Source organism: Carettochelys insculpta, chromosome 2, assembly GCF_033958435.1.
Source record: "Carettochelys insculpta isolate YL-2023 chromosome 2, ASM3395843v1, whole genome shotgun sequence".
Lineage (NCBI taxonomy): Eukaryota > Metazoa > Chordata > Testudines > Carettochelyidae > Carettochelys > Carettochelys insculpta.
In genome coordinates, this window is record NC_134138.1 from 214,769,348 (window position 1) to 214,795,477 (window position 26,130).

Genomic DNA, 26,130 nt, shown 5'->3' on the forward strand with positions numbered 1-26,130 from the left:
GCAGCACCCAAAGTGGAGCCTGAGCTGGTGCCAGACAACTGGTCGGGAGCCATGACCAGGACACAGGCCCAGGAGCCGGAGACATCCTCAGATGAGCAGGGGACCCTGGTGATAGACATACCCTTTGGCTCCTCAAGCCAGGCCCCCTCCATACAGGCCACCCCCAACATTTTTGAGGGACTCTCAGGTAGGTAACTGGAAATTCAGACACCCTGGGCTGGGGGTGGGGCCGCCCCAGCACAGCCAGCAGTGGGCTGGCCACATGGACACCAGCCCCGTCCTGACACATCCTGGCCAGCTGCAGCCCCCAGCCACAGAGTGGCCCATGCATGCCAGTCAGCACCCCCTCCTGGGACAGTGCCACAACCCAGGAGCCCAGAGATGGGAGTCAGGGGAGGGCACAGACCACACCTGGCATGTGACCCACCCGTGCAGGGATCCCCCAGGGCCTCCAGGCTACAGGGGGGAGACTGGCCACAGGGGGCCGGGGTCACGGCCCCTGGGGCCAGGTCACAGGGCTGATGGGTTGCCCCCTCTCCCCTTCTGTCTCCACAACACCACCATCTAAGGGCCAGGCAAGCCCTGTCCAGTGGCAGGGGAGCCCCCAACCAAGTGCCAAGGGAGCCAGGGCACTGCAACCCCTGAAGTCCAGGAGGGCCTGTACCCAGAGGCCACACTGCTGCCACCACAAGGAGGAGGAGGCCACCTCACAGACCACAGCCATCCAGGAGCAGACCACAATGCTCCGGTGGTGGCTGGAACTGGAGGAGGCAGATATAGGGTGGTGGCAGAAGGCCTGGGGTGACATTGAGCACCCACCCCTGCCACCTGCCATTATCCCTGCTGCCCCCTGCCCCCTGCAGCATCCCCCATCACCTATCCTGCCACTACCCCCGTCACCTGCCATCACCTCCTGCAGCCTCTGACCTCACTTCCTTGATTCCACCTTACCTCCGCCCAGCTGCCCTGCTGGAACTGGCTCAGGTGCTCATGGCCAATGCAGGCCACACCAGTCTGACTCCCCCCGGCCCCCCATCCCTCCCACTGAGCCTGTGGCTGCAGTACCCCCACCATGCTGCTACCTCCCCATAGTCCCAGCCCTGTCCCAACCCTGCCAGGGACTCTGGACCTGGGCCAGTGTAGGGGCTTCTGCAGTGCATGTGGGTCACAGCCCCCCACCCCTCTGGAAGAATGAGGGCCCCCACCTCCCCTTCCACCCCCACCTCCCTGCCCCCACCCCTGCACTATGCATAGTTCCCCCCACTCACCCCTGTATATCGCCCCCTCCTTCATGTAGTTAGTCAAAGACATTATGTAATGAGCATTAACAAGTTTATTTACAACAACTCCCATGTGATAGGTGGGGGAGCGAAGGGTGGGCAGGGCAGTTGTGAGGGTTGTGTGTGTGGGTCAGAAGTGGGGCATGTGTGGGGGAGTCATGATGGAGAGTGCCTGGCAGAGGGTCATCGAGGCCCCCTGGTGAAGGTCACCAAAGGCCTCCCTGACCTGCACCCCATCCTCGTGTAATTGGCCTCAGCGGCCCATCGCTTTATGAATTGCTCTTGTTTATTCTCCACAATTTTGTGGAGAGAGCAGCATGCCTGCACCACCACAGAGAAGTTCCGGAGGCTGACCTCCAACCATGGGCTCCAGGCCCAGTTCAGGCACCCATCTAACTGCTCCTGGGTGGGATCAGTTTGTCCCATGTAGGGCCGCATGAGCCATGGGTTTAGTGGGTAGGCAGCATTGGCCACAATGAAGGGAGGCAGGGTGATGTCCCTGATGGGGAGCTCCTGCAGGGGGATATAGGTCCCCTCCTGCATCATGCAGCTGTGCCAGGTGTTCTGGAAAACCCGGGCTTTGTGGGCTCACTCAGATCAGCCCATGCAGACATCCATGAACTGGACCTTGGCATCCATGAGGGCCTGGAGTACCATGGAGTGTTACCCCTTTCTATTGATATATTGCCCCCACACGGTGTTCTGGGACCCAGATGGGGATATGGATCCCATCCTGGACCACAAAGCAGTTGGGGAAACCCAGGCCACAAATCCCTTGATAGTGGCTTTGAATGTCCCTGACTTGAACGAACTTCTGCAGGAGGATGTCATTGATTGCCTGGCTGATCTGCATGGAGTGGAGGGTGTGCACACTGAGAGTGTGTGTCATGGAGGCCCATATCCCCAGCCCCTGCCCCCCAGGCCCCTCCCCCTCCTCTGACCCCTCCAGGGCCCTGCCCCCAGTCCCCGACAGTTCCCCTCACCTGGGAGCCCCTGTTCCCCAATCCCCCCATAGTGGGTATGTGAGCTGAGCATCGCTTACCTCCAGAAGGATGGCCCCAGTGGTGGCCTTGCCCACCCTGAACTGGTGGCCAACTGAGTGGTGGCTGTCTGGGATGGCCAGCTTCCATATGGTGATCACAACCCTTTTTTCCAGAGGGAGCGCATGCTGCATCCGCTTGTCTTGGTGCTGAAGGGTGGGGCTCAGCCAGAGGCATAGCTCCAGGAATGTCTCCTTCCTCACCCACCAGTTCTGGAGCCATCACTCATCGTCCCACTCAAGCAGCACCACCCAGCCCCACCACTTGGCACTTGTGGGTAGCACCACATGTGTAAGTGACATGGGGAATGAGGCACAGAAAGTACTCCGTGGCAAGGGCCTGCAGGACTGGGGCAGGAGAGGTCAGCTGCAGGAAGAGGTAGAGGACAGCGAGGACAATCATGGCCAGCAGTCTGACCAGGTCTTCGGTGGCATCCCCATCAGGAAACTGAAGTAGATCCATGGGGGTCTGCAGGATCCTGGCTTAGCTCTCGGCACAGGGTCTGTGGTGCTGTGTCTTGCCAAGGAACCCTCAGCGTGTGCTGGGTGGGGTGTTTGAGAGAACATCCTGGCTCAAGAGCTGGCTGTAGAGCCCAAAAGGGCTTGTCTGCCATGAGACCCTGTCTGCGGCATTTCCTGGCTCGTTCTTTAAAAAGGGCAACCATTGCTATGTGGACGCTCTTTCAAAAGAGCACCTCGATCTTTTGACAGAATAGATCGGAAGATTGGTCCACATTTGGGTGTATGCACATGCTTTCAAAACCTGATCTCTTTCAAAAGATGTCTTCTGGAAGATCACCATTCAAAAGCATGCGGTAGTGTAGATGCAGCCTATGTATGTGGACAATGTATTTTGAAATAACTAAGTGCTATTTCATAATGCAAGTTTGTGTGCAACTGTGCTATTTCAAAATAAGCTACAGTAGTCCCTTGAGTTATGGGAGGGTTAGATTCCCATGCACCCTTGTATAACTCAAATTTCATGTAAGTTGGGGGAGGTGTCTCTTTTCCTGGTGGAACGCACGTTCTGAAGCTGGGGAAGCAGGAGGAGCACCTGGTGCTCCTTTTCAAACGTAAGTCCTCGGGTTGTGGGACCAGTTGGGGGGGTTAAGCCTGGTGGTGGGTTCAGGCCATGGGAGCAGGGCAGAGGTGTTAAGCCATGGGTGGATTAGCGCTGCAGAGGGGTGGAGATGAGCTGAAGCCAGTCACAGGGGGAGAAGGGGGTTGAACTGGGGTGGGCATGGTGAGCCAGAGCCATGCACGGGGGGTTGAACTGGTGCAGGGAAGTTGAGCCAGAGCCATGCACGGGAGTGGTAAGCCAGAGCCATGCTCAGGTAGTAAGCCAGGCTGGGGGAGGCGGAGTGAGCCAGCACCACTTGCGGGGCAGTGAGCTGGGCCATGGAGAGTGTGAACTGAGGCAGTGGGGGTTGAACTGGGGTCGTGCAAGGTGGAGGAGTTGAACTGGGGCCATGCAGGGACAGGGAGGTTGAGCCAGGGTTGCGGGGAGGAGAGGGGGATTTTGAGTTGCACTTAACTCATGTTAATGCGAGTTAAGCACAACTCGAAATTGTGCATTTTGAAAGTTTACTGTATTTTGGAATAGCTATTCTGGAATAGCTTATTTTGGTATAAGGCTGCTGTATAGACATATTGGCTACGTCTGCACTACAGAGATCTTTCAAAAGATCTTTTTTCAAAGGAGTCCATCCACACTCAAAAGAGAGTGAGCTGCTCTTTCAAAAGAGAGCATCCACACAGCCCCTACACTTTCAAAAGAATGGGCCAGGGATCAAAAAAAAAATCAGCTGTCATGAGGACGGCTCTTTCAAAAGAACGGCCCTGAAAAGCATCTACACACATTTTCTTTCTAAAGAAGCTTTCGAAAGAAGGCTTTCTGCCTGAAATGGGAACAGAAAAGTGTTTTTGAATGCTTCTGCATTCTTTTGATTTACTTCAGAAAGAACACTTCTATCCTCTCCGCAAGATTGAAAAGAGCCTCCTTCTTTTGAAAAATCTTTTGAAAGAACTTGCTAGTGTAGATGCAGCCATCCAAGGTAATAAAGTATGACTTTTTTGTCTGGGATGCCAATAAGACACAAAGAATAAAAAATGTACTTTCTGAAGAGAATAAAAGCAACAAGCAAACCTGTTGTCACGCTTCTGCATCAATGCTACCAATGACAGAGAGCAAAAAAACTAAATATTAAATATTAAAAAGCAAAATGCTAAAAATAAAGAAATAAATTGTTCATTCATCCATAATATTCCATAACAATCTGCTGTGCCCTGTATTTTAATATAAAATTAATACTTTTTTAAAAAATCCATTTGACATAAAATAGCTTACCGTGTCACTGACTCTTACTGAATCATTGTTGTAATAAGAATTCCAGATTAATCAGAGTAATTGGACTCTCAGTGATGAACAAATCTTTCAGCACGTTACAATGGTCATAAAATACAGTACAAAGGCAGGACATAAAGCATTCTATTAGTACAGTCCAGAAAAACAAGTCTTTGGAAAAAAAATCATAAGCACTCTTCAGACAAAAAACAGCTGAGCCATGTTTATTAAGGAAAAGAGCACGTATAAATAGTTCTACCTCTTCTTTTTTGTCTATACTTTATACTTCTCAGCATGGTTGTCATTAACAATAGCACCCTCTACAGTAAAACTCAACACCTAACAATCTTTTGTGTTCCACATTTTAGCAAGAGAAATTCACAGACAATATTAGACAAAAGATAAAACTTAATTACATTGCCAAAGAATATTTTTTATTCTTTAGACCTTCCACAACTTTCCTATAATTGGGCTCATTATAAAATTATTCCTAGATAACCAATATTTCTATGGTTTTTTTATTTTATTTAAGTTAATGGCAGTATTCAATATATATTTTTGCTACTCTATGTTTTTAAATCTTTAAATGAGATCACTATTGTTTAGTGGTCGTGACATTACAAGCACAAGTGAGTCAATTTCTAAGTTGCACAAGAATATCTAGAATTCACATGAAAAGTTTCACCCTATCCACCAAAACCGCAGTGCTTCATGTACATCTCTGTCCTCTGGCAGGTACCAAATATAATTTAAACTCCTGAGTTCTATTGATTTCAGTGGGCAGGTATTTAACCCATGATCTTCATCAGATATTTGAGTAGTAACAGAGAGAGAGCCGTGCTAGTCTATATACTGTCAAAACAAAAAGAGTCAAGTAGCACTTTAAAGACTAGCAAAATAATTTATTAGGTGAGCTTTCGTGGGACAGACCCACTTCTTCAGACTTTGGTACCAAAGTCTGAAGAAGTGGGTCTGTCCCACGAAAGCTCACCTAATAAATTATTTTGCTAGTCTTTAAAATGCTACTTGACTGCTTCTTGTTTTGACAGATATTTGAGAAACATCTTATTATCATGACCTGCCTCAGCAGCTGTGACCTTCAGGTACAGTGTACTGTATGTTTCCTAAGACGCTCGTATACAATACACAGGATCAGATTTAGCAATGGTCTGTCAGCCCTTGACCACATCTCCTGTCACCTTCAGAGCTAAATACATACCTTCTTTTATTTCAAGTTTCCCAGAATAAGTTCCCTGCCTATGGCAAACAGTGTTTCAGATGGATTCTTGTTTTCTTTTTTGTGGTGCATTGAGATTAACTGCTTATTTCATTGTAGACCATGTTGACAATATGAATGTCTTTGACAGAAATAATGTTAAATTGTTTATCTAAGGTATTTTTAAAAGGGTAATATTAATGACTTTTTAGGTAGCGTAGGTCAGTGTAGCTCTATTGATAATGAGGGGGCCAAGACAATTTATATCAGCTGAGGATTTGACCTTCTATCTTTACTTCAAAAAAATTCAAAAAATATTCTTTATTAAGTAACTTTTATGTAAGACAAAACTACTGCAACATAGAAAATTTCAGGTTATAAAATGTTTACTTTTTCTTTCATAAATTGCAATTAGACACAAATTTTATTGTGCTCACCACTGGGGAGTTTTGTGGTTTCACAAACATTTGACAGATCATCCTAAAAGGACAACCTTCTCCTCAGTCTTCCTCAGTGAATGCTGCATAGTCAGGTTGATTTATCACTCAGCTATTTGGTAAAAGTCTTCTTGAACAGGTGCACTTCACCACTCTGAGGATACAGGTTACATCTGATTGTGGCTCTGCTTCATCTCCAGTAGTAACAAGTTCTGCATCCCTCAGCCCTCCACTGAGAATGCCCTCTCCCTCAATCTCCTTTCTACCAGCATCAGTCTAAGGTAATTCACTCAGATCATCCCAAATGTACTTAGTGCAGCTGACACAATGCTTTAATAATTTGTTTTACTGGTGCACTAATTTAAAACTGTATATTAAACACTGAGTAGAAACCAAGCAGTCCTGTAGCACCTTAAAGACTAACAAATTTATTTATTAGGTACTGAGCTTTTGCGGGTAAGACCCACCTCATCAGATTTTCAGAAGTTTTTCAACCTGATGAGCTTGTTGCAGAATTCAGTCACTTGATATGCATAGATTCCAGATCTGAAGAAGTGGGTCTGTCCCATGAAAGCTCATCACTTAATAAATTGTTAGTCTTTAAAGTGCTACAGGGCTGCTTTTTTTGTCTGAATAGATGATGCAGGTGTAGAAAAAGCAGTTAAGATAAAATAACACCTCACAGCTCATAACTGTGAACTCATATTGTTCCATTTTGAGGATTTTTATATTCAAGAATTAATTATATTGGTCTAAAGAGTTTTGAAATGATGCACCAGAGAAGGAACGAATAGTTGTTTGCTTTTTTTCCCCAGATACCTGTTCTCAGTAAAAATTGTTTCTAGACATGATAGAATGACTTTTCCAAAAACTCAAAGACAAGTTCAATAAAATAAGGTTTGAAAAAACTGGGGGGAGGTGTTTTCTGTCTAAAAATAGTAACTGAAATATATAGAGCATTTTAAGTTATGACCATTCTAGACATAATGAATCAAAAGCTATAGAATGAGGTTAAAGTATTTAGCATTTCTTTAAACCATCCCTTTTTATATAAGGGTTATTGTGCACTTATTCTATTCTAATGAATTTCCCCCTTGATGTTTTTATTTGTGGCTTTCATTTACAGAGGTAAATCAAAGTAAACAGTCATATTTCTAAATGGCATGGGTTTAAGGGTCTCTACAACTCCAGGGCAAACTGGAGTTTAAAATAAACTTCTTAATATTATAGAAAAGGGACATGGAACTTCATGTTTACTTCTGTGTAACAAAGATCAAAGAAACAACATTTTTTGCAAGCTGCCTGGGCTGGCAGTGTTTCAGTTGTTTAGGTCTTTGTCAAGCTAAGTGCCTTGTTTTACCTTATCTCATAGTGAAGTTCATTTACAATTTCTTTAGAGTGCTGTACTCACATATTAGAGAACCAAAAAACCTAAATGTTGTAAAAATTTATTTGGAAATTGGATAACTTAACTGGTTAATCATGGGTTATTAAAGCTGTGTGAATATTAAAGCTGTGTGCAGCAAGCTTGTGGCAATATAGATTCTGAAATAATTTTACTTTATCAATCTTCTTCTCTGTTTCCCCCACACTCCAAAATAGCACAAACTGATTTTCTGATTCCAATAAAGTGTTCTGGAATATGTTGACCTGCAATTGTGCTTCTCAGATAATTAAATACACTTATCCTTTGACCTCCTGGCTCACACTAAAAGCATGCAGTTGTAGAAAACAATGCATGCCCTATCCTGTCTCTTGGTTAACCTTAAACACGGTTCATCTCTTCAGATAAGAACTCAGGTCAGCTAGTCAATATGTTTCCACAAGTAACACCACAGAGTTTTGAGAAAGCCCTTAATAGAACATGTAAGATTATCAGTGTTTGAAAGGTAATTAAAAAGAATTGTCAATATCCCAAATCTTATATTATATAAGAAATAACTAGGGCATATTGTTTTAATAATACTGCTCCTCTTCAAATAAAATAGTGTAATTTTAAAGACATTAAACTTTGTACTTCCTCAGTTTAAGAAACAGAGAAACTTGGCATAGCCTTGTGTTTCCAAAAAACAATTAGCCCAGACTTGTCCCCTTGTACTTGCTGTACCAGCTTTGTATAGAACTGGTCTCATCTCTTCCTATGTTTCCTCTAATACTAAGGAGTCCCCTGCAGTGAGTTCCCCTAGAGGAAGCACCCCGCCCCCACAGCTGATTGGGGTCACTTTAGTAACCAATGCTCTGTGCCACACTGTATGCATATTAGTGAAACTGCATACTAATGGTCAGGGAAACACTGAGTTGCCAGATTGTCTCAGACCTCTTCTGCATAACCCTTGGAAGTAAGCATTAGGTTCTTCTTGTTTGCAGGCTACAGCTCTTGTTCAAAACTGATGAGTAGCCACTCAATAGATCTGATACAGAAAGAGAAGAGAAAGACAGACAGAGAGAAGAGGGAAGTCTTCTTCCTACACATCATAATTTCAGAAGCAACTACACACGAGCCAAATTGTATGACATTTTAGTTTGTACTGACAATGACATTTTTATGCTGTTCTATATACTACATACTGAAATGGAAGTACGATATTTTTATTCCAATTAATTTATTTTGCGATAGGGTAAAAATAAGAAAGTAAGCAATTTTTCAGTAACAGTGTGTGAGGACACTTCTCTATTTTTATGTTTGATTTTGTAAGCAAGTAGATTTTTAAGTGAAGTGAAACTTTTGTGTGTGTATTCAGGACAAATCAGACTCCTGAAAGGAGTACAGAAGTCTGAAGAGGTTGAGAGCCACAGGCCTAGTCTCCATAATACCTACACTGATCTAACCAAGTTAGTTTTCTAGTGCCTAATCTATGTATTGGGGTGCAAATCTATGTGTGGACACTTATTTCAGCTTAAAAGTGGTTAAAGGTGCTTTGCCACATCTTTTCTAAAAGAAGAGTGTCCATACATAGACTTGCACCAAAATAACCAAATCACTTTTAGGAAACGAATCTAATTAAAAGAGCTCATGTTAGTATGTACACCAGGCTTTGGAATACCACAAATGGAAGAACTCCAATGGAACCGGTCACTTTTAGCATTGTCAAAAGAGTAGAAAATTACACTTAGTATAAAAAATGAGCTTATATTCCTGATTTATTTTTATATCTGTGTTCAATTAGCTAAGTATAGTGATTTTCTATTTATTTATAGACATCATTTTTGCTCTGCCATTTTCACTGTATGTTGTTCAGTGTCCTGAGAACAGAGAGGTGTGTTTATAAAACTCTTATCTATAATTAGTGTCACTCAGTGAAACAAGGCACCTCTGTTGTAAAACTGCCACATCTGTCATTTTTTTTCAGAATGAATTTAATTGATGGACTACTTCAGCCACAGTTCCTTTAGAAAGTAAAATAAAATGTGTGATTGCACTGGACCTGCTATTCTGAGTAACCATATCAGGTGTTAGATGCCGTGACAACCCCTCAGCTCAGAAAATGCTTCCACTTCTATGTTTCCACTTAATGATTCTTGTGTTTTTAAATAACTGGCTGTCATAAAATCATGGTGTGTAATTGATTTGGATTAGCTTTATTCCATCAGGTTACAACAGACTTTTAATCTACTCATTAATCTATGGTCATAAGTTATGGTATCACATAGCTATAAAAGCAGCCATATTGAAATATGGAGAAGAATAGATTTTACAGATAGGCTTTTAAGTAGAATTCCAAAAGGAGTAGCATGTCCGCTAGAAGAAGATTAAAAATGCCTGAGTGCTGAATTTACTTTTTCTCTAAGATATCTTTCTGTTAAAAGAAGTTATTTTAAGAAAAAATATGCTAGGACCAGTATTATCTCCAGACATCATAAACAATCTTAGAAGCAATGTTTTCCACAGACATCATAAACCACCATTGAATCTGGCCCTTCTGTCTCACCATTCCCTAGGCCTGTATGAGTGAAAATACGACCTGATGTTGTAATTTAAGACATTAGTCTTTGCTTAGAGGAAAACTTTTGCTTTACCATTCATCCTAGGAAAGCTTTTTTCTCCTATGTCAGCACCTTATGAGGCCTCTTGCAAGAAAATGCCTTTTTTTCCCTGCTCCTGATTAGAGAGTTCTTGAGTATGGCTTGACTGCCTGGAAGAATGACCTGGTCAAATCTGATCTTTGGGAGTTCAATTTTGCATGCTTAATAGGGATGTGCAAAATGAAACTGCCAGGGGTTGATCCTTATACTCCTCAATATCATGAGGAGTAAGGGAGGTCAACAGGAGAAAATGAGGACAGCTAGATAAGTCAATTGTAGATAAGTTGATTCCAGCTATGCAATTACCGTAGCTGGAATTGTGTATCTACAAATGACTTTAAGATCTAATGTAGACCTGGCTTTCATCTAATCAGTCATCTTCTCAGAGGAGAGGATTTTGATCTAGCTTCTCCCAAACATCAATGTATCAACTTTTAAGCTACTTTCCTACTTTTCTGGCCAGCTGAACAGATCTTTTTTCAGAACGGAGACACTGCTTCATTGTTGGGAACCATCTACAGTTATCTGACGATCATTGTCATAATTCAACCATTTGATCTCCATATATATTGTTAGCAGGTCACCAAACCAAATCTTGGCTATGTAATTTTTACTGGAAACATAATCCTCAAAGTGATACTCAAGAAAGTTTACAAAACAGAGCTATTTCTGGTGACTAGAATTCCTTCTTTTGAAGTTTATATTAGGGATGTTCATTTATATTTTTTCTCCTTTACTCGTCACTTGCTACAAATATGATGCATCTTTAATTGCATGAGATTAGTTTTATCCAAAATGTTATTAACATTAAATAAACTTAGATGATACAGATACAGAGTAAGACAATATGTAATAGTCATAGGAATTGAAGGGAAAAGGCTAGACAAAGGTGTAAATATGTTTTCCATTTGATACTTTAAATTAGATGGGAAGCTGGTGAGCTTGCAAAATATAGTAAAGCAAAAGTTTGAGCAAAAGAAACTACAGATCAGGCCTCATACCACCAGTGGTAATATTATGGCAAGAGCACATGTGGAAAGGGAAAGATGGATGCAGAAAACAAAGATACTAGAAATTCACTTAAGCAAGTTCAAGGGTTTAAAAAACAAGGACAAACATTTTCAACTAGATTCCAGATCCTGAAATTATAAGGGACCCAATGAAACTGTGCTAAACTTTTGTCTACTCTTCAAAATATAATTGGCCTGGGAGCACTGAGAGAATTCTCATATGTTAATGAATATTTTTTTAAATTATTGAAATATTAATGGCCATACTCTACTCTCATTCACAGACATGCAAGCTCACTTGTCTGTAGACTGCATGATTAATGTAATGCTTGCAGAAGAAAAGATTTCATTTGCTGTGGAAATCCCTAAACTCCACAACTAATTCTAAAAATTGAGTCTGTGAAACAGATGTTCATAAAGAAAAACAAATCTTGAAAAATTGTCTAAAATTATCTAAGATGATCAAAACCCAGGATGTGAATCATATTCATCATAGTGGAATCCTGCATTTCTTTGATTTGGCCCTAATGAAAGGGAGGGATCAGTTTTCTAAATGCACAAAGATCTTCAAATAGCACAAAACCCGGAGGTAAAAAATCAAGGGTGTGCTGGGTTTGTGAATATTTCTTCTATCCAACAGTGGTTGAACGTCCCCTGCGATGGAGGCACCCAAGAAGGTTAGGTTTACCAGATTCCATATGGATTACAGAAGCTCATTGTCATCAGCATGTCATGCCTACCACATGCCTAAAGCAGATGAAGTACTAGACAAAGTGGAGTGTTCACAAAATCTTACCATGATTCACCTCACAAAAGGCTGTCAGTTGGCAGGCATCTTTGGAGGCTCAAGCTAAACTGGCATTTACTGCCCCATTAGGACTTTTTGAGTTCCTGGTTTTACCTTTCAGGCTGCAGGGAAATATGTCAGTCACACGCTGAGTGGAGGGAGGCGAACCCAGAAATCAGGGTGAAGAAGCCGGGTATGTAGGAAGAAGCTCAGGAAAACAGTGGCAAGGGGTAGGCTGCACCATGGCAGGTTGTTATGAGGGCCCTGGGCTGAATTCCTCTGTCCCCTCTTCCTGTGTCATTCCTTTCCCCATCTCCCACCAACTTCACTCACTTGCTCATTTTCACAGGGGTGGAGCAGATTGGGTGTGAGAGGGAGGGAGGGCTCTGACTGGGTGATTGCGGGCTCTGAGATGGGGCCAAGGAGAGGGCCAGGTATGAGGTGTTTGGAGTACAGGAAGGGGCCTTGGGCTGTGAGGTGGGATTGAGGGGTTCAGAGTGTGGGAGCTGGCTCCAGGATGGAGCAGAAGATTGGGGTGCAGGAGGGGTATGGACTCTGGGCTGCAGGTAAGACCTCATTGATGGGGCCAGAAGTGAGGGCCTCAGGGTGTAAGAGGGGCTCCAGGCTTCAGCAAAGGTGCAAAGGATAAGGAGGGGTGAGGGCTCCAGCTGGGGATGTGTGTTCTGGGATGGTATTGGGGATGAGGGGGTTTGGGACAAAGAAGGGGGCTTCAGCCTGAGGCTGAAGGCTTCAGAGCTGAGGCAGGGAATTGAGATATGAGGGGTGTTGACTCCAGGCAGCACTAACCTCAGGTAGCTCCCTGAAGTGACTGACATACCCCTTTGGCTCCTAGGCATGCATGTGGCCAGGGAGCTCCACGCACTGACCCCGTCCAGTGGAAGCTGCAGTGCCAGAGCTTGGGGTGGTGCCTGTGCCATGGGAGTGGGCAGCTCATGGAGCCTCCATGGCTGCCCTTGTGCCTAGGAACCAGAGGTACATGCCAACCGCTTCCAGGAGCCTTGCAGAGCCAGCTGCTGCAGCCAACATTGGACTGGTCCTCTGTGCTGACTGAAGTCACCAGGGTCCCCTTTCATTCAACCAGGTATTCCAATTGAAAACTGGATGCTTGGCAATCTTAATGGTTTGGGAGTGGCACAGGCATTGGAGATGCCGGCCAGCAAGCAGGTTTATAATGACTGAATGCTCTGGAAGGGGAGGACTTCAGTGACCTGGCCAGAGGCCTAAACCACACAGAAGAAGCTGGGATTGAGTGGGGCAGTAGAGTGAGATTGGATGGAAAAGACAACCTTGGAGGAAGAGCACACTCTGGCAGAGCTAATCCCAAGGATTCCCAGAAGAGGTGTGTGTCATGAATGAATGCAGGAAAAGGGTTAACCCTTAGAGGCCTCCTTCTCTTGGGGGCAGCCAGGTAAGCCAATGGGAAGAAGAGAAATTATTTGGAACTGAGGATGATTACAGTGTGAAGGGTCTTTGTCTGTGTGGCAGATGCAGAGGAGGCAGGCAGAAATTAATGATCCTTAACAGCTGGAATGAATCCAGTAACTCTCCTGGCTACATCATAATCAGAGCATGGATATGTGAGTAGAAAGGAAATGTTTAGTTAGACATGATCAGGTTATTTTTATTTTGGGACTTAGTGGGGAGTTTCTCCGGTTGATGGTTGATTCTTTCCCCTGTACTCTATAACTTGTAAGCTGAATCCCAGGGAAGTAATTTCCTGTGCTGCAACCATAATGTCTTGAGTTGTTTTATTACATCAAGCAACTAAGTATGTTTAGTTACTTTGTTGTTATTTTTCCATCTCTCATTTTGTCCGTTTCTACACAGGCCACTTCCTTCGGAAGTGGCATGCTAATACACAGAGCAAAAGATGCTAATGAGGTGCGGATGGAAATTCCCTGTGCCTCATTAGCATAACGTCACATGATTTGGAGTCCGGAAGACCGTTCTTCTGGACTCCAAAACGCCATGTAGATGCGCAGCCCTGGGGGCAGGGCTTCCAGAAGGAAGTCCTTCTTCCGGAGGCCCCTTCTTCCTGAAAATTTTGGGGAAGAAGGGGCCTCCGGAAGCCCCCCCGCTCCACCCCCCACCCGGGGCCACGCTTCTACACAGCATTTTGGAGTCAGGAAGAACGATCTTCCGGACTCCAAATCATGTGATGTTATGCTAATGAGGCAGGGGAATTTGCATCCATGCCTCATTAGCATTTTCTGCTCTGTGTATTAGCATGCCACTTCTGAAGGAAGTGGCCTGTGTAGAAATGGCCTTTGTGAATAAATTACATTTTTAAGGAAATAATTTGATTCCTGTGTCCTAGAGAAGGTTCTGTGTATATTCATGCCTTGGACTGAAAGGTCAGCTGTCAGGTTACATCTTAATTTCTTCCTCTTTGTTTTCAAACTCTCTCCTAAAGGAGGGTTAAGAGCTTGGGGTTACCCCACAGGGAGACATCCCAAGTGTCTCTTCCTGGGTTCCAAAGAGGGGTTTTCTTACTCGGCTGGGGGCAGCTTTCTCCCAAGGTCAGGGGATCTGTGACCTTGGGGAGCCTTTTTTAAGCAGAGCCTATAGAAGCAATGTATTTTTAAGGTTGTTGTGGTTCCTCACTTTCTGTACTTGGAACGTCAGAGTGGGGAGGCAGCCTTGAGAGGTGTCATCTGTGATGAGTGGACATAATAGCAGATAGTATATCCAGGAAGCAGATGCCAGAACCTCCCTAGGTGACCCACTCAGTTCCTTTTGTAAGGGTGAAGGTGAATGTTGAGAATTCAGGCAATAAGACTAACTGTGAGAGAAATAGCTGTATTATTTTTATAAACATCCTCTTGTAGTTCAGTTTATGTTCTCAATGCTAGCTTGATTGTCAAAGGAGGCTGTTAAGAGAAATAAAGAGGAAATGAAAAAATGACAGAGTGACAGAGAGAATACAAACAGTCCTTAAGGGAACAATGAAGGAAGCTATTAATGAGACATTGCCCACATTCGTGTGCAACCAGGATGGCAAAATCTATTTTTCCCTGGGATCAAAGGCTACGTCTACACTAGTAAGTTCTTTCAGAAGAGTTTTTAAAAGAAGGGAGCTCTTTTGAAAGCGTCTACACACAAAAAGTGTTCTTTTGAAAGTAAATCAAAAGAACGTGGTGCTCGTTTCAAAAGTACTCTTCCTTTCCCGTGTCAGGAAGAGTGCCTCCTTTTAAAAGCATCTTTCAAAAGAGAACATGTGTAGATGTTCTGCAGGTCTTTTTTTTTTTTTTTTTCAAAAGTGCAGTCCTTGTGGGGCCTGATTTTTCGATCCTTGGCCTGCAGTCTTTCAAAAGAAGCTCTTTCAGAAGAGATCTTCCGGAAGAGCTTCTTTTGAAAGATCTCTGTAGTGTAAATGTAGCCAAAGAGAGGAAGGGGTGGATGAGGAGGTTGTCAGCAACTGCTCCAGGAGAGATGCAGAAAGACACTAAGAGGAAACTGTAGGGACAGTTTGTCTCTCCCAGCAAGGTACAAAGGAATTACCTTTGTTGTTACAGTTCTGTTGCGTAGAATTTACCAAAGCTTGCAAGGAAAGGTTAAAGTTAGGTAAGATGCAATAAATGCATACACATCTGTTGTTTTATCTTTTTCTCTACTAAAGTTTGGTTTAGAAGAAACTGTTTGAGTCACTTTAAACCACCTGCTGCTGACAGCATCCTTTCTCCTCATCCCCCCACAAAGGAAAAAGAGATTAGAGGTGCCAAACACAGATGGGTATGTTGTGGTAACGTGGTTGGGAAATACAGGAGAAGCCACCCAAAGATCCAATCCAAGAATGGTTGGTCACCTTAATAGAGGTGAAGGAAGCCAACCCTCTCTGGAAGGGTGCACTTGAGAGGGAATTGCCATGTAACTATCATAAGGCTGAAAGCCACATCCTGTATTTGAATACCTACCTGAAGGCTTTGAAAGTGTGGAGATGCATTTCAGATTTAGTGGTTCAAACCCATCTTTCCAGCATGTGTCCCTTATGGCGGTTGTTCAACAACACACACAGCAGTGCAAAATGGTTTCCATTATAATGCCCTGTTTTCCTACCTTGCTGAAGCATTCACATTTGGGGCTAATGCTTGTTCTGTGTAGTACTATACTTCTGTATTTTTAAAGGCTGAGGAGTCTTTTCAAGCAAGTGAAAAATGCACTTTATTCCTTTGCAATTTTTTTTAAACTTTAGATATATCTAAATCTAGATATTTGGCAGGCATGCGCTCTTCACTGAGGAACAATGTTTTCTCTGATCTGAAAAAAAGGTCAATTTATCCAAGCTTTAACCACTGGAAAATTGCATACTGAGTAGTCACAATAAAAAGTCATTAAGTTTATAAAAGCATCTAGCAGTAAATGTATTAGATTAAGTTGGTTTAAGGAACTTAAAAATGCCACTTGGGAAGCTGGCTGTCTTTACTCTCGTATGAATTCATGCTGTTTTAGACAGACAAATTCCCTCCACAATCTGGTATAGTCATGTCTGATTTATCCAGTGAAATTTAATTTGAGTTATTCAGGGGGAAAATTGTGACACATATATATTGAAAGATCTGTTACCGCTTAAATGTTCAGGACATTCTGAGACATACGGAAAAATCATTAACAGACTAACTATAGCTGTAAGCAGCAAACATTATCTACCTGTTTTCAGAACACTCTATACAGAAAGCTTTCAGTTAATGAAAAACGGAATAGTTTATCCCAGAAGCAAGATTAAATTATTATGGCACCGTTATCTCACTTACCTTTTTTTCCGTTCCCTTTTCAGAGAAGAGCCCCAACATATAAATGAAGTGATCCAAGACAAAAACAAATACAAGCTCTCCATTTCCTCACCCCACCAAAATAGAGAGCCTCAACAGCAGACCCACATAGGTCACAAATCACCAATCTATCACTGACAATATTTCAGGCTCAGAATAATCCAATGCTAAGAGCCATTCTAATAAGATTTAGTATAACTAGGAGGAAGAGGTCTAGCTGTTCTAGCAGAATATCCCTAGATATAGAAAACTAATGTGATGGACAAATTTTATTGCAGCAAGTCCGTGGCTCCTATTTCATAGAAAGCTCTAGGAATATTTATATTTAAAAATTTAAAATAAAGTATTGCCCCTCCCTCTCCAATTATACAGACATTGGTTAATCATGACAAGATACTTGATCAAAGGGTCTGAGTCATTTGGTGCATCTGGTGCTCAGCAGCCTATGTGTTAGACACCAAGGAAACCTCAAAAACAGGAAATATCAAACACAACTTGAGAGAGTGTAGCTGTTGTGAATTTGTACTTTTCTGATTCACACAACGATTTGCAGATGGCCTCTGAAACCTATGGCCAAATTATAAGAGGCTTGACATGCTTCTGCTTTGGGTGGAACTGACCTATCAGTCGCTGCATGCTGACTGGAACTAAATGTTACAGCTTAGCTTTTGCCAGATTAAATGAACATTTCCAGGGGGTTTCAAATTATTCGTTTTTGAAAGAAAACAGCGTCATAAAATATATTAGTTTAAATATGCTTAGGCATCTGTTATCGTTATAGCTTCAGTAATTTATTATGGTCACAGCACTATAATGAAGACTCAGACCTGAGGCCAAAATCTGCTATATTACATTGAGGTAAATCTGAAGCAACTACTCTGAACTCAGTTATTACAAGTGTCTATTGGTGCAGTTATTACAAGTGTCTATTGGTCTAAGTGAGATCAGGGTGTGGCTTCTGGTGTAACTGGGTGCAACTCCTTGTCAGCTTAATATGGGCCCACATGTCTGACACTGTCAAGGCTGTGTGGTTTACTCTCATATCAGGAAAGGACATGTATGGGTACAGCTCCTCAGCAAGCGTAAATTTGCATTTCTTCATTGACAATAATGATTGTTTATGTCACTGAGGATCTGCTTCGTTAAGTGTCATTAGTGTTAGGGTCTGTGATGGGCAGTTCACCTGGAACAGTTAATAGAAGTGTGAGAGGACAGCCAACCACAGGCCCCTCCAGGGGAGCTAGGACACAATAAGTTTGTCAAAACTGCAGTTAAATGCCCCCGGCTGACTCACTCCAGCAGACTCTTGCTAAAGGGCTGTTTAACAGCACTGTGTACTTTCAGGCTTGGGATGCAGCCTGGGACCGAGGACCTTGCAATGTAGGAGGGTCTTAGAACTTGGGACACAGCCACAGCTTGAAACTGCACCACAATAAAACACCCCCACAGCCTGAACCTCACAAACCCACTATCAGTACAAAGAATATGGAAACAAATTTCCAAGAAACTGATTTAAAACTCGTTGAAGTCGACAGAAGTTTCCTCCATTCAGCTTTGATGGGCTTTGGATCAGTTATCAAATAATTTCCTCGACTGGTGAGAGAGACTAAAAATCCACGTCTCTGTATTATATTTATTGTAGTTTTTGTTTGTTAGTATTTCAAAGCTCCTAGGGAGTGGTTCTCCATTGGGATGGATAATGGAAATGGCATGAAAGAACCTTAATGAAAATGAAATTTGCAAATAACATTTACCAAAAAGCAGACATAATGGCAGTACCCAAAACTGAATGTAGTTATGGAAAGTTGCCATCTGAAGAGCTGACTTGTTCTCAGAAGTGAATTCCAAATAATAAATGAGATGGCACTTGCCTGTATTGGATACTGAGTCCTTCAGATGTGTACGGTAGAGGCAGAACCATAAGGAGCATTCAGCTATTTAAATAATTTGTTGCACAGAATAGCTTTTTACTTTTGATCTCTTGGTTAGCAGTTTCTGACATATGGGAACAAATTAAATGTAATAACAGTCATTACGGGAAACAGTGCTCAAAAATACTTGAAACCAAATCAGGCTGGCAAAAACCCCTACTGAAAATGGAAAACAAAGTAATTCAGTTACCCAACTCAGTCTCCTCTAGCAGACAGAAACCTTCATTTGAAATGTCAGTAGTATTATCTTTTTAATACCCAGTTTGAGACGTGAAAACTTTATGTACAGGGAATCAGAAGTCTACCCAGATTTAGATGTTCAGTAGTAAATTCTATGCTTTTCTTTATTTTGGAGGGAATGTCATGTGGACTTTTATCTCTAGTGCCAAGAGAGTAAATAGGGAAAAATGAAGGGGTTGTGATCTTAGCAAAAAGGCTGAGAAGCAAAATTTTAAGAAAACAATAAAATTAAGTGGAGCAAAGCAATCATGTGGAGATAATAAAGTCTCAGAAGACACAAAGATGCATAGAAACAAAGAGAAAAAGGTATGAAGTAAGAAAGAAAATGGTAGAAAACCAAGGTTAAAAGCTTATTTTTTTTTGTTTTCTTTTTTTCATAAAGGGTCAGAAATGTAATAAAATGTTCATTGTCTTAGAATGCTAGTTGTATGCCAGTTTCCTTTCTTAGGCTATGTCTACACTAGCCAAAAACTTCGAAATGGCCATGCAAATGGCCATTTCAAAGTTTACTAATGAAGCACTGAAATACATATTCAGCGCCTCATTAGCATGCGGGTGGCCGCGGCACTTCGAAATTGATGTGGCTCACCGCCACGCGGCTCATCCAGATGGGGTTCCTTTTTGAAAGGACCCCGGCTACTTCGAAGTCCCCTTATTCCTATCTGCTCATAGGAATAAGGGGACTTCGAAGTAGCCAGGGTCCTTTCAAAAAGGAGCCCTGTCTGGACGAGCCGCGCGGCAGCGAGCCGCGTCAATTTCGAAGTGCCGCGGCTGCCCGCATGCTAATGAGGTGCTGAATATGTATTTCAGCGCTTCATTAATAAACTTCGAAATGGCCATTTGCATGGCCATTTCGAAGTTTTTGGCTAGTGTAGACACGGCCCTAGTCTGTATATTTTCTGAAACAGTGTGTAAAAGTTTTCTATTCACAGTATAATCTTTAATTGTAAAGTATGTATGTAATAAACATCTTTAATTGTAAAGTATGTATGTAATAACTCCGCCATTGCCGGTCCTAAGCCTGGATGAAAAGGAGGAAGGTTGGGCGTCGGGCTAGCAACTCAATGCCGTAAAACCTACCGATGGCTACAGACACAACAAGTGCAACCAAACAAAATTAACAAAAATTAACTCTGCTCGAAGGTATCGACTCTTTTTTTACGACGGTGCTGAATGAAAGGCAAAAGGAAGTTCAGTACCCGATGCAGAGCTCGATTTTGAGTGCCCAAAACCACAACAAAAATTGGAACATGGAATGTAAGGACCTTATACCAATGTGAAAAGCTAGCGCAATTACTCTGTGAATTTGACAGTTATGGAATGGACATCTTAGGCACTAGTGAGATGAGATGGACAGGAAGTAATAGGCTAGTTAGTGATGGGAAAACCATTCTTTATTCAGGGAACAATAGTCAGTATACACACAACGTAGGCCTGATATTAAGTAAGGAAGCGTCACGAGCATTGGTTGGATGGAAGCCAGTGAACGAACGTATTATCACAGTGAGATTCAAGTCAAGGCATGCGAAAACTACAATTATCCAAGTGTATGCACCAACCAAGGATGCTGATGAAGCTGAAAAAGACGCATTTTACAATCTGTTACAAGACACCATCAGTGATTTTCCCAATCATGACATCAAGTTACTCATAGGTGATATGAATGCACAAATAGATAACAGAAGACAGGGATGGGAACATGTGATTGGCCCATACAGATTATCAACACAAACGAGCGACAATGGAGAATGCTTACTACTATTCTGTAGCATGAACAACTTGTGCATTGGAAACACTTATTTCACACACAAGAATATCCACAAGAAAACATGGCGGTCTCCTGATGGTATTACTAACAATGAAATAGACTATTTCTGCATCAGCAAACGATGGCGACCAGCTCTACTAGATGTGAGAGTATACCGTGGAGCTGATGTTGGGTCAGACCACCATCTTTTGCTGGCATTGCTCCGTCTTCACCTTAAAAGAAAACAAGAACGGCAAACAGCTCGGCCCTATGCTGTTGAAAAGTTAAGAGACCAAGCCATAGCTGAACAGTACAAACTTAAACTTAGAAACCGATTTCAACAAATGCAACGTGAAACTTCACTCGAAGACCAGTGGATGCAGTTCAAAAGAGCAGTGACTGAGATCGCAGAAGGGATGATTGGTCGAAGGAGAGGCACACAAAAAGAACGCTGGATACAGGACAGGACCTGGCAGTTGATTGATGAACGTAAGTTTGCGAAGAGGCAAAGAGATCAGGCAAAGTCGCCAGGTGAGAAAGCGGAAGCTATGGTGAAGTACCAGTTGCTGGATCCTAGAGTCAAGAAAAGCTGTCGCACTGACAAGAAAGAACTGGCAGAACATAAAGGTGCTGAAGCACAAGAGGCAGCGAAGAAATGCGACACCAAGACACTATATCGTATTGTCCAGGAGTTAACAGGAGCAAAAAGCAATAGCAACGCTTCCATCAAAGACAAGAATGGGAAGATCTTACTCAGTAAAGAAGAGCAAGATGTGCACTGGGTAGAACACTTCAAAGAAACACTGAATCAACTGAACCCAACCGCAACCTACGACTTCAGTAACTTCAATCTTCCTGACAAGCTGGAAGTAGACCTAGACATAATCACGATTGAGGAAACACATAGAGCGATAAAGGTGCTAAAGAACAAGGCTGCTGGCCTAGACCAAATTGCAGCTGAACTATTGAAGTATGGTGGAAACTCCATGGTGCAGGAACTGACAGGGCTGTCGAATGAATGTTGGAGAACAGAGTGCGTCCCAGGCAAGTGGAGAAAGGGAATGATTGTCATGTTACCAAAGAAGGGGAATGTCATTGATTGTAACAATTGGAGAGGTAGCACGCTCCTTTTGGTCCCAGGTAAGGTCTCTGCATCATCCTACTCAGGAGGTTGCAGAGCATGGTGGATAAAACACTGCGTGAAGAGCAAGCTGGATTTCACTGCGGACAATCATAGTGAACAGATCTTCATGTTGCGCAACATCATCGAACAGAGTATCGAGTTCCAACGGCCGCTGTTAATTAACTACATCTACTTTAAAAAGGCGTTTGACAGCATTCATAGAGAATCATTATGGAACATAGTGTAAACATATGGCATCCCACAACACTACATCAACATCTTCCGAAATCTTTATCTAAACTCTAGCTGCTGCGTGAGGACCGATAATGGGATGACAGATTTCTTCAACATAGACTCCGGAGTGCGTCAAGGGTGCATCCTGTCTCCATTCTTGTTCCTTCTGGTGGTGGACTTCATTGTGAGAAAGGCGATGAACGACGCACATCTAGGTATCTTATGGAAAGATCAGCGTCGCCTCACGGATCTGGATTTTGTAGACGATATTGCACTGCTAGCAGAAACGAGTGAATGCTTGCAAGGTATGACGACAAATTTGGAAGCAGAAGCCAGCAAAATTGGACTGAGGATAAATAGTGATAAAACAAAGTTGATGTGGGTTGGGAACACTCAGACAAACACACCACTAGTGGTCGGACGCCAACCCATAGAAGAAGTACAGCGGTTCACCTATCTTGTCAGCACTCTGTCTAATGACGGAGGTGTCGAGGCAGATGTTAACTGCAGAATCGGTAAGGCATCAGCCGTGTTCCAAAGACGGTGCCCAATTTGGTCTGCACCAACAATCGACACTGCAACAAAAATTCGACTGTATAACACCATCATCATGCCAGTCGCCATTTACGCTAGCGAAATGTGGAAAATAACGTCAAGCGTAGCACGAAAGCTCAATGTATTCCACCAGCGTTGCTTATGAAAGATCCTGGGTGTCACCTACCGTGATCATGTTACCAATGAGGAGATACTAAAAAGATGCGGGTCACGGGCACTGCAGGCTATTGTGACAGAGCGCAGCGTGCGGTTTGCTGGACACATTCTGCGTCTGCAAGATCAACTGCACCCAAAGACTTCAATGAGATGAATACCGGCAGAGGGAAGAAGGAAGAGAGGCAGACCACTCAAGACCTGGCACACCACATTTAAGGAAGAGTTATTAAACATTGATATATCATGGGAGGAGGCGGAATTATTTGCAGATGACCGAAATCGCTGGTGAGCACTTGTTGCCCAATGTGCCCAGATGCACAGGCAGACCTAAGTCTAAGTCTAAGTAAGATGTATGTAATGTAATGCATGTATGTAATGTAATGCATGTAATGGCAAAACAAACATCTCACATTGTATAACAAATCAAACATAGTAATTAATAGCAATTAATAGTGATCTGCATTGTTCAACATAGAGTTAATCTGCATCAAAATGTTCTTTTGCACTGACACAATGATCATTCCCCTCCAAATAAAAAATTGAGGGTAGAGGGGCTGATTATTATTTCAGGTTGAAATGTGAAGTCCATCTGCTATTGCTCCCCAGTGTTTTCACATACTCCAGTGTTCTCATGGCTAAACCATAAATCTAATTGTATATGTGCTATCCCAAGTAGTTTGATCCATCGTAGACATGGACCTGCACTGTAATCATTTATAGATGCTGTCTGCTAACCTATTTAGTGGGTTGTTTACTGTATGATTATACTGAGTTAAATCAATGGGAATTTAGGGAATATAAGGAGGAAAGGGAAAAAATGGTTTAAGATAAATCACCGGATGAGCACATAGAACCAGGACGGACCGACACAGTTGCAGGGCTAGCTATAATTCTGGCCCCTTCCAAGTCTCTCTGAGTATAGTCATACCCCGAGATATGCCCATTCGAGTTATGAGAATTTGACTTTACAAGGAGTTTCATTTAATACCCCTACTTCAGCTTACGAGGCATTTCTTCACATTTATGAGGACCAGTTTGGAGGCTGGTGGCTCTGGTAGGCAAGCACCGAGGAGATGGAGTTGGCTGCATTGGTCTTGATGAAAAGGCCGTGCAGGGGCGCGGTGGCGCTCTGCGAGAGGGTGGCAGTCTGGTGCAGGGAGGTAGACTCGTCCAAGTCCTGGCAGTAGATCACGCTATTCTGCGAGACGTGGATGCTGGGTGTGCAGCCCATCCCAGCCCCACTGCTGCTACTCACCCTTGGGGGGGCTAGGGTGCCGCTGCCGCCCACCCTGTGCAGCTCTGCCTCGGGCGCCGCTTGCTGTCTGCGGTGCTCCCTCCCATTTAGCGCCTGGCTCGCCTGCCGCTGCCGCCTCAGCTGCCACTGGTGGGGCCTCTCCACCACGCAGCCCCACATGAGAAAGGCTTTGCCCCTCACCAGCTGGGGGCCCCCTGTGCATGCCTAGCTCCCTGCACGGCCAGCCCCTGGCAGCGCCCACTCCCCGCTTAGCCTGAGCTACGCTCAGGCCGGGCTGCCTCCCCGTGCCCTGCTCTGCCCTGCCCACCCCCTTGCACCAGATTTAATGGGATTTGGTGTTGTTTTATCATAAATGGGTGTAAATTTTGGTGCTCAGGAACGCATAACTTTTTTTCCCCTTTGAAATGAATGGAAATTACATTTTCAACTTATGAGAATTCGCCCTAAGAGGGGTTTTTCAGGAACGAATTACTCTCATAAGGCGGGGGAAGACTGTACACCTCTTTAGGCGTCTGGTCTCAGTCCTTTATCTCTCCCATTGGGGAATTCTGTAGTTCTTGCCTTTACTTGAGTGAGGTCTATGACCAGTGATGAACATAGTTACCTGGTAGCCTCCCCAAACCTAACTTACATAGCTCTACGTGATTTTGTGTGCATGTGTCATTTCTAGAAGTCCTCTACCAGGTTGTCATTAAAAGTGCCTGGCTGAAAGTAAGTAATGTTGCCATGGCAGGTACCTCCCAGGACAGGAAGTACTGCAGTAAGCTTAATTAAGCAAAGAGGAAAGACTAAGGAAAGTACAGTTCGCCAATACTATAGAAAAGTGATTTTTTTTGAATCCCATCACACACAAATCTTCAAAGCTTTTCACTGGATCCCATTTTTGGAAAATCAACTTCCTCACATCTCTTACTTCTCTCTCTCTCTCCCACTCTACCTCCTCCTCTCCTGCCCCCCATTCAAGTTTATAGTGCACCTATAATCTTGATAGGTGCAATATGAAAAAACAAACAAACCACCAATTATTTTTTAAAAACCTACCGTGGCCAATGCTACATGCCTTAGGGGAAATGAAAAGAGCAGGCAACCTTCAAGTGATCCATCCCCTGCCACTCACTCTCAGCTTCTGGCAGTCAGAAACTAGGAACACGCTAGTAGACGTTGCCTGCATTGGAAATGGCATTCTTACCAAATAACAGTATCACATACGCAGCCATGATAGAAGTCTTGTAGATTGAGCAAGGCAAGATGTGTTGTCAGGTGTAAAAATATGCATAGATGCCTGGCTTGCAGGAATTGTCAAGAACCAGACTACACTATAAGTTTGTTGCATTAATTTACTCTTTACAAAGACCAATATTTTGTAGCCCTTCCATCCTGATTTATTCTCGCTTCTCTCATTACTACAGTGCCAGTTTAAGTAACTGCTACTGGCAATACTTTTCCCCCAAGCACCAAGCAAATACTTCCTACTCAGCTGTTCCCAGGCATTCTAAGAAATATTTCTGCATTTAATCATTAATGTCTATTGGGTGCACTTGCTTCCAGTGACCGATCTACAAAACTTCCATGGACTGATCTATAAACAAACTGCTAACATCTTCCCTAAAATCAATATTAAACTTGAAGAAAAACCTTTTGGATGGACTTTGTGAAATACTGCAGGTTAAGCATACTGAAAGGTGTAAGTATAGCAACTGTATCATAGTGTAATGTCTGTTATCTAACATGGTCTTGACTCCAGGATTATTCCTGTTCTTAATACAAAACAATCTACCTTCCTTTGCTGCTGTTTTATGACAGACTGCTATAATATTACTGCAGCACTAATTTCTAGTGCAGAACAGAAAGACTCATTTTGTTGTAAATGATGAACAACTATTTGGAGGAACATTATTGGCATCAAGAAGTATTGGGACTTGTCTCTTCGAAGTAACAGCTGTTGTTCTTTTATTTGCTCTGA

The 26,130-nt window shown here is 43.2% G+C and overlaps 1 protein-coding gene across 1 annotated transcript; it reads left to right on the forward strand.

The window, feature by feature from the left end:
• Window positions 1-51: 51 nt before the first annotated feature.
• LOC142008310 (uncharacterized) lies at window positions 52-25,822 on the forward strand. The gene is made up of 5 exons (XM_074985492.1): window positions 52-187; window positions 20,320-21,600; window positions 21,985-22,171; window positions 22,274-22,506; window positions 25,716-25,822. The coding sequence occupies exons 1-5, from the start codon at window positions 52-54 to the stop codon at window positions 25,820-25,822; spliced, it is 1,944 nt and encodes a 647-aa protein (XP_074841593.1).
• Window positions 25,823-26,130: the final 308 nt, after the last annotated feature.

Bases quoted from the DNA above. Each gene is read 5' to 3' on its own strand.
- LOC142008310 (XM_074985492.1), top strand. From the start codon at position 52: ATGACCAGGACACAGGCCCAGGAGCCGGAGACATCCTCAGATGAGCAG. The intron at 21,601-21,984 runs GTAAAGAAGAGC...TTTTGGTCCCAG, and splicing joins GAATGGGAAGATCTTACTCA to GTAAGGTCTCTGCATCATCC. The intron at 22,507-25,715 runs GTATGACGACAA...ACTTGCTTCCAG, and splicing joins AACGAGTGAATGCTTGCAAG to TGACCGATCTACAAAACTTC.